Source organism: Arachis hypogaea, chromosome 1 (genome assembly GCF_003086295.3).
Source record: "Arachis hypogaea cultivar Tifrunner chromosome 1, arahy.Tifrunner.gnm2.J5K5, whole genome shotgun sequence".
Classification (NCBI taxonomy): domain Eukaryota; kingdom Viridiplantae; phylum Streptophyta; class Magnoliopsida; order Fabales; family Fabaceae; genus Arachis; species Arachis hypogaea.
The window spans coordinates 103084445-103093636 of NC_092036.1; the positions used below are offsets into that span (position 1 = coordinate 103084445).

General features: G+C 33.8%; 1 protein-coding gene across 2 annotated transcripts; it reads right to left on the reverse strand.

Moving 5' to 3' along the window:
- Nucleotides 1-328: 328 nt before the first annotated feature.
- On the reverse strand, nt 329-4595 carry LOC112705432 (DUF21 domain-containing protein At4g14240). 2 transcript variants are annotated; one of them, XM_025756266.2, is made up of 14 exons: nt 4153-4595; nt 3985-4061; nt 3726-3809; nt 3517-3630; nt 3172-3255; nt 3016-3087; nt 2708-2775; nt 2371-2458; nt 2210-2283; nt 1762-2125; nt 1606-1652; nt 1437-1518; nt 1166-1233; nt 329-600 (listed from the first exon to the last, which is right to left on the reverse strand). In XM_025756266.2, exons 1-14 carry the CDS (start codon nt 4571-4573, stop codon nt 576-578), a joined length of 1668 nt encoding a protein of 555 aa, XP_025612051.1. In that variant the 5' UTR covers nt 4574-4595; the 3' UTR covers nt 329-575. The 2 variants fall into 2 exon arrangements, with proteins under 2 accessions (XP_025612051.1, XP_072057635.1); XM_072201534.1 differs by having other exon boundaries at nt 3726-3838; nt 4153-4582.
- Between the last annotated feature and the right edge of the window lie 4597 nt (nt 4596-9192).

Consider the following 9192-nt stretch of genomic DNA (forward strand, 5'->3'; position numbering starts at 1 on the left):
GATTAAGATTTTAAAACAAAAAGAGACCACATTGTAAACCAAAAAGTTTCGTTTGTCACGTCAGTTCAGCGTGGCAGGAATCAGTCTACCTTAGCTTTCCGATGACTAGTGATGAACAAAAACTGCCCGAAGGACTACTATAAATCCCGGAATGTAACTTTGAGAACAAAATTAAGTAATTATTAACTTCAGAAATGACTTTGAGGCTTAACTCAAAATATATTACAATAACTTTCCGTTAGCATTTAAAGTGAGGGCTGCTTTAAGAACTGCCTTGATAGAGCTGATAGCAGACGTTTTGGCTCTAGTAGCAGACAAGTAGGAAGAATTACTCCAATAATCTTAGCTTTCATTAGAATATCAATAAACAGTAATATTGATACATGCATACATATATATAAATATTCCTTCTTTAGAAGGGAACTTGTAAAATTTATAGATAACATAATCAAATAAATAAATAAAAACTATCCAGAACTTCTCCTCGTAAACATCACCTTGCAGAGGGTGGCAAACGGGCTAGCCTGTCTCGCCCTGTTTAGTAAAGTAGTCCCGAATTCCTCCTTTATCTCGTGCTAACGGCAGGTTGGCGGGCTAAACCTGACAATTTTTCATTTTATTTTATTTTATTTTATTATTAATAAACTATTAAATATTAAACAATATATATAATTTTACGACAATTTTAATAAATTTATAATTTCTAGAGACATAAAAAAATTATAATTTCTAAATTCACAAATATTAAAGTTTTTATAATTTTAAATATGTAATAAACATAATCATCAATCGAGTTTTTTAAAAACAAAATAATAAATCCAACATTGTAAAAAATAAAACATTGTCCAAAATATATAATTAAACATCTTCAAGTCTCTAATAAATCAAATATAGAACATCTTCAATTACAAAAAAAAAAAAAGACGGGCCCGCCGAGAAAGCCGCCGCACCAAATCCCACCAATTAGGCGGTGCGGGTTAGACAGTCTTTCCAATTATGGCAGTTTCCAATTTCCAACCCGACCCGTCTTTTTTGACAAGTTACACGGGCCGGCCTAACAGTTTCGGCCTGTTTGCCACCTTTGTCATTGCTGACACAAAAAGCAACCACTCCGTACTAACGGCTCCTTATCCGGATAGTTTAACACAAAGTTCCTTCTTGTTACCTTGTAGAATTGGATCCATGATCCTCTGAAGTTTTCTTAGGAGTTTGCCCGGGCTTACTTTGGCCTCCCTGGATGTTGAAGAAACAAGAACACAAAACACAAACATAATGAGCGAGCATTCATGCTGGAGATTACATAAGATACTTCAAGCTACCTAAATGAGGATTCAAAACCCAAACCCTATAGAAAGTTAAAACTTGACTTCATTTATCTACTATGGCCAAAAAAATTTTAAAAAATCGGTAATAATAGGTAATAATTAATCACTTACTGCTCCCTTTTGGCTAGTCAACCTTCGGGTTGATGGAGCTCGTGCCACTGAGGAAGCAGCTGCAGCTGCAGCCACACGTATTCTGCAAAATATAATTTAAACAAACATCAGAGCTCAGATTTGCAGTAGCTTCATCCATCTCTGCCACTTAGGTCTGTTCTCTATTTACCTCTTATGAACATCAACATATTCATCTGTCTCATCAACAATTTCTTCCTGCATGGTAGAACGATTATAATAAGCAGAGAGGTTAGACTTCAGAGAGCGGGGGAGATTAAAACATTGGAGAAAGGGAGGAGGGGCATATTTCAGAAAAGAAATTTACTTGCAGAAGTTCTTCAAATACGTCTTCCAATGTGATAATACCAATCACTTCACCCTCTTCAATATTTTCAAACGAATTCGTTTTGCTATCACTACGTTGCAAACCAGTTAGTTTATTAACACTGGGTGACCTTGGAGACTTGTCAATATCAACGACTACACTTTCTGATTTATCGTCATGGTTCTGAAGTAATGGAGTAGTCAACTGTGAATCCCCATCAATACTAGTGCTTTCTTCTTGTTTCTCTTCAATTATCTGCGGAGTTTCTTTCCCTTTCAACTTGCCTCTAACAACAGCGGCCATATGACTACTTCCTTTTTGGAACTCATTAAGAATATCATAGAGAGGCATATCTGATGGAACCCTGTCCATATAAATAAACCGTTACGCAAAGGATATTATGCTATTATTTGTAAAGCAAATAAGAGATTAATAAAGACAATTGCACCGTGGAATTCTCCGAATGGACACAGCACTGACAGGGGTCTCTGTTTCTGGCCGTACAGTGAGGAGACTTTTGACCTTATAAAAAAAAACTAATGTAAATAAGAACCCAAAAAGGCAACATAATTGGGAAAAAAGTCAAATTCTGACAAGGTTAAAACCTACAAGCAGAAGACCGATAATATTCTTTGGATTTCCAGAATAGACAGGAACTCGGCTGTGCCCACGAGCGAGAATTTTTCCCATTGCCTCCCTGATTTTAGGTTGCCAAGGTTAAACTTCTTTTTTTAGGGAAAAAAAGTATACACACTAAGAATTATACCCTGAATGCAACATAAGAATTTCTAGCCCCAACATACAAGCAAAGGTGGAAAATATATCTTCAGTAGAAAGAATAGCAAGAATTCATCTTAAAACATTAGACATATTTTAAAAACAATTATGTTACCTATTTACACCCTACTAATAAAAGAATAATGACCATGAATATAAGAAAACTAACCAGTCCAATTTTGAATTAACATCCAAAGAAAATGTTGATTCAATAGGAGTCATAGCCTCCTCAGCAGTCTGTTCAAAGACAAAATTAAGAAGAAAACACAAGACCTTAGTTAGAATTTACCAGTACATGCAGTAGCCTTCACATGTTTCCACTTTCCACCATCACCGTGTGCTAAAACTAAAAATAGTTAAGAAACTTCAAATTCTGCTGCATTGATATGACAAATTGAAAACTGCATTGGATTGCCATGTAACAAAACACTAATATAGAGGATGAAGTCAATATGGTTGGTGAATTAGAGCACTTGCCTTTTCAGTCAAATCAAGCGCTCCACTGATAATTGTAGTCTCATCATGTGTAAGCTCACCACCTTTCCCAGCCTTACAACAAGCAAGTTCAATATTTGTTAATCAAACAGAAAGCCAAGACAGTTGGATTGATTGATGAACAATAACAATATATACCTCCTGGCTGTGAATGGATACAAGAGCTTTTAATTGAGCACGCCTAAATAAAGCCTCATTGTGCCCCAACAGGTGGTCCAGAACCTGTAACAAATGATGTACAGAAAATTAAACCCTTGCAGGCATGGTTGCTAACACACTAGAGAATTCTTCTTAACTAACCAAGATGCATTTAACTGTCCACAAAACAACTCCAAGAAGATCTGAATTGTACACACATCATAATCTAGTTCGTAATCTAGATAACATCTTTGCACAGATGTCTCATTCTATCGTGTTCCAATCCTCTGCTCTCTCGTCAATTATATTATATCGGAAAGGAATAAGCTCTGTAGAATAACATACCTTTCCAACAGGATAGGCAACTGGATAACAGATTATCATCAAAATTCGCACAAGCCATGCAAGGTTGGCACCTACAGCAAGACCATATCTACTACAAATTGCTTGTGGAATAACCTGAAACCATCAAACAAAAGAGGAGTATTTCAAAACTTGAAAACATTGATTAGGGACAAAAACTCTGAAATAACACTGAGAGGGGAATGACAAACCTCCCCGAAGAAGAGAACAAAAGTGACAGAGAGAATGATGGCAACAAACTGGTTGAATATCTTATCAAGGTATATGGGAAGAGCCTGCAGATTGCAAGTTTCAAAGCCAACAGCTGTTTAAGAGTTAGGCAGGGTTTAGCAATCAGTACCAAAATCTACGTATGCAATTGTGAATATCAGATACATATATATACAATTAGCCAGCAGAATAGAAATTGAATGAAGGAGTTTTAGAATAGGAGATTGGGAATTCAATTACCTCCATGGCAGCAGCATTGCAGAGAAGCAAAGTGACAAGAAGCTGGTGCTGTTTCTGAACCACGGGAAGTATAACCGCTACACAGTAGTAATAATTATAGTTAACAGAAAAAGAAAGAGAAAAAAGAGAAAGAGAGAGAGAAGAGGAAGAAGAGGATTAGTAGAGTACCGGCTTGCTTCTTCTCGGAAGGAGAACCACTGCGCTGAAGGATCTCGAGGTCGACGAGACCAAGAGACATAAGACCGAGGGTGAGGCCGGACATGATCCCTGCAAAGAGCACAAGGAAGCAGGAGATGCCGGCGTACACGAACCACCACACATCGCCAAACGGAATCTCGCTGCCAAGAGCTGACACCGCCTCAGCCTGAAGGTGCTCCCGAGTCAACATCCGAGTCACCATTAACGCGTTAAGCAAATTCACCATCCTGATCCTTGATTCAACGGCTACTTCTTCTTCGTCGTCGTCGAGGGATATGCTTTGGTGCGGTGAATGGTAATGGTAGCAGCCAGGCAGGACTTCAAGGTTGGTTGGCTTCGACCCCGGACCCGAAAATTGGAAATTATTGGTGCACGTGATCTCTGCATGCATCCACGTGCTACAGAGTGCACGTCGCTCTCGCGCACGGTATGTTCGTATATATACCTTTTGCAATCGTCACCGTTGGATCGTTTGCCTCTGTCTCTGAAATCTGAATGAATGGATCAACATTCTTTGAGGTCAAACTTAACGGCCCACGTTTGCTTTTAAAATTAGACATAATCTAAGTGATTATTTCGAACTTATTTGAATTTTGAAATGCTAAAAATTAGAACCCGTTCATGATTTAATTTTTTTTATAAATAATTTTTTAATCTATTTTCATATTTTTTAAATTTAAATTTTATTTTATTAATATATTATAATCATTTAAAATCATAAAATTAAATTTTAAATAAAAATAAATTAAAAATAAAATAAAATTCTTTTTCATAATAAATAATTTCCAAATGAACTCAAAGTTTATAATGTTAAAAAAAATTAATATACATAAATTAAACTAGCTAATATAGTTTTTTTGTGTCAGCAATCAGGTGGTGGAGTCGTAAAAATGAATTGACTGACTTGAGAGTGAAACAAAAAAATGGGTTAGGTAGTGGAATCTTGTGGATTAAGTTTTTTGTCCCTGTTGTTATAAGAACAAGGTACATCCAAAGTTTTACGAAGGCAGGGGTAATCAACCTTGCCCTCTGCCTCGGTTCCGACTTGCTAAGCTTACTTGTCAGAAATTCGTAATATACATTCTAAATCCTAATTTGACCTTCTTCTCACACTAGATACAATTCTCTCTTTTCTTTTGTTTTCTTTTTGGGTCTTTAGTTTTCTCTTTTTTTTTTATTATTATTTGAGTAATTATTCAAAAAATTATATTAAATATATATTAAAATTAGTTGTTAAAATTAGTCATTAATATAAAATAATGTTAGAATATAAATACGTATTAAAAATAAATTAAACTACACATATATTTATATATAAATATATTAGTATGATATTGGTGTACAAATAGGGACGGATCTAGAAATGATATTATGGGGGCCAATAATACATACAATATTAAAATTATGTAAAAAAATAATGTAATATAAGATGTATTACAAAAATATACCGATAGAGAATATATTTTAAAATAAAAAAATATGTGTATACTTTTTACTAACGAAGTGGTCGATTCTTCGTCGTATCATAAAATTCCCCAATAATAGAATTTGTGTCAAATTTTTTAGTAATTTTCTTTTCAATATAATCAAAAGACAATTAGTAAGAAATTTATCTTTTATTTTGTTTCTAAGTTATTTTTCACAATATTCATAGTTAAAAAAGATATCTTAATTGTAGCAGTTGAAACATGAAAAATTAATATTAAATGAATAAAAAAAGACGGCCACAAAAAGAAAAAGAATTCACTTTATGAGATTTGAAAATTTTTATTTAATTAAAAAATATTAATAATAATATTTTTTTCAAATTTCTTTAATATTGTTACTTACTTTTTAAATATTAAAATTTATTAATATTTAAATTAAACTGGCCTTTTATTTATACTAAACTAAATACTAAATAATTTTTTTAAAAAAATTAAATTATACATAATAACTTATTACTATTAAAAAAAGTTGGGGGGAGATCGAGGCTGCCACTCGCCCCCTATGTCCGTCACTGTGTACAAATAGTATTTTTTGTTACTAAAATAAGTGAATAATTTTAAAATCTAACACTTTTAATTCTCAAATTTTAAAATATACAAAATAATTTTTAACGTTTATTTCTGTTAGACAATATAATACTCTTTTATTAGTGATGACTACTGACGTAAAACGTTAGCTTGTATATATAATCGCTAAGTGTTCACGTGTGCAATTTGGAAAAATCAATCCCTATGATAAAGTGTAAAATAGCCCCCAATATGTTTAAAAAATATTCAAAATAGTCCCTGAATAATTTTGAGGTAAATACTAAATCGGTACGCAAAAGATTTTGGCACTGACAAAATGGTACTTGACTATTGCTATTGACAAAATGGTTCCTAAAAGATTTTAAAATTTGACAAGCATGTCGCCGAACTCGCCGAAGCAAATCTCTAGCCAGCACAATGTTGACATGGCCACCGAATTTTAGTGACCTGGCAAACCACCCTCATATCCTAATCCCTCCCTCTCCAACGCAGACTCCTTCTCCATCTCCCTCCCTAACGCACACTCCCCTCCCTCTCCCCTCTCTAACGTACACTCGCCATTCTCTCCCTCAACACCACCACAACTTCCACAAGTACTTAAAATCCGGTGCCTTAGTCCTCTCTGTCGCACTTCTCTTCCTTCCTCCCTGTTGCATACGTCGCAGGACACCGTTGCCGCTTAGCCTCAAGCCAACACTGCCGCTTCCGCTGATAGTTTTTCATTTTTTGTTGCCAAGATCTATGAACCTCACTATCTAATTGAAAATGTTTTGCTTCGTTTCTGATTTTCTTATTTTAGAGGCGATTATATGTGTAGAGAAGCGGCACAATTGAGATGCTGAGGGAATGTGGCTATTCCAAGCCTTGTTGTGGCTCTGACGGTGATGGCGGTGGTCTTTGATGGTACTCTTGCCGTTGAGGTTGTTGTTGTTGTTCCTACGAGTGGTGGAGGTTTACTGTTGCTGTTGATGTTGAAGTTGTTGTTGCTGCAAGTGATGGTGTTAAGAGAGGGAGGGAGAGTATATATTGGGGAGGGAGCTGTGATGGGAGGGAGAGAGAAGGAGGGAGTGTGCGTTGGAGTTAGGGGACTGCGACACGAGGGAGAGGGAAGGAGGGTTATGATGGGAAAGGAAAGGAAAGGGAGGAGTGTGCGTTTGGGGCTGCGATGGGGAGGGAGAAGGAGGGGGTTGCGTTGGGTAGGGGGAGGGCTGCAATAGGGAGAGAGATAGAGGGGGAGTCTGTGTTGGGGAGCGAGAAATTAGGGTTTGGGGGTGGTTTGCCAGGTCACCAAAATACGGTGGCCATGTCAGCATTGTACTTGCCGGAGATTTGCTCCGACGAGCTCGGGGACACACTTGTCAAATTTTAAAATCTTTTAGAAATCATTTTGTCAATAACAAAATTCAGGTACTATTTTATCAACGCTATAATCTTTCGGATACCGATTTGATATTTACCTCAATACTTTTGAAAATAGTCTTTATTAATTACTTATATATAATTATTTTTCAATTTATAAATTTTAATTTTTAAAATTTTCAATTTATTTATCTCAAATTTGATTATTTATACACAAAATTTTATATATTTTTAAAATAAATTATAAATTAATTTTGAAAAAGCATTATTTTTTTAAAAAGTTAGAATAAATGAACTTATATTTATTTTTGACTATATAATATATTAATTTAATTTAATTTAATTTAATTTAATTTATAGGTATTACATTCTATTCTATGATCATTCTTTAATAAGAAAGATGAGAAACTACTAATGTCACTTGAAGAGATACGAAAAATCTCATTTAACATAAAATTTTTCATCTGATTGAGAATATTTATATAAATACTTATGAAAGTAACATTTTAAAATTTGCATGTAATGAACCAAGTTATTTATGAAATTAAATTTGTATATTTTAGTCAACTACAAGATCAATGTGAATGATTTACAAAATGCCAATGTAAAATTTTTAATATTTTACAACACTTGAAAAAAAATATCTTGACAAATTTAAATATTTTATTCTTTTTTTAGAAAGTTTTAAAATTTAGTTGTTGTAAACTTGTAATATTATATAAAATAGGCTTGCAGTTAAAATTGTGTGAGCTACTATAGTTAGTAATTATGAAAAAAATTTACTTAGAAAGATTTCTTTTTAAATTTATTTGATGCCAATATCATAGGAATTTAAAAATCTTAGGGACTAAAATAGTTTTTTTTTGTTTTTCACAATATTTCTTAACCTGACAGGTCAAGAACTAATTCGTCGCGGTACTGAGTTTCATTTAAGGGTTTGTCATTGACAATGAGTTGCTGTATCTATAAGGTGGGATTCGAACCCTGACACTTATTTAAGTGGACTAATGAACTAACTATTAGATCGGACTAATGAGCTAATTACTAGACCATATCTCTTGTTATTTGTGTGACAATTATTTTTGTCTTTAATTTGGGTTGGGATGGAATTCACAAGTGTCGTAGGTCCACCTTTTGTATGATCCGCACAATTGGGTTATGGCTTTAAGATCCATATCACTTTTTGGGCAATTGTCGTGGTTATATCTTGGGCTAAAATTCTTCTAAATTTCTTGGTTTAGGTCCAAAAAACAAAAACAAGGAAAAAAAAACTCTAGATGTGTGGTGGATTCCTTTATTTTATTTTTGTAATTAACAACAAAATATCAGATGATTATATTAGTGAAAATATGTAGGAAAGTCATTTTAAAAAACAAATTGACGTAGATACAGTTAAAATAAATTGGGGAGTGTTAGAAACCAATGATTATCTTGAACAACATAAACAACCACCAATCAAATACAAGTACACTATATCTTAATTTAATGCTACTCATTAAATTTACACTTTTAACCCTATTAATTCACATTGTTCACACATTGTTCAAAAATGTTATTAGTTACCTATATTTTTCCAAATAAATTTTATTACTTTACTTTACCCTATCTCATTGGCTTTATGATTTATCGTTTTAAG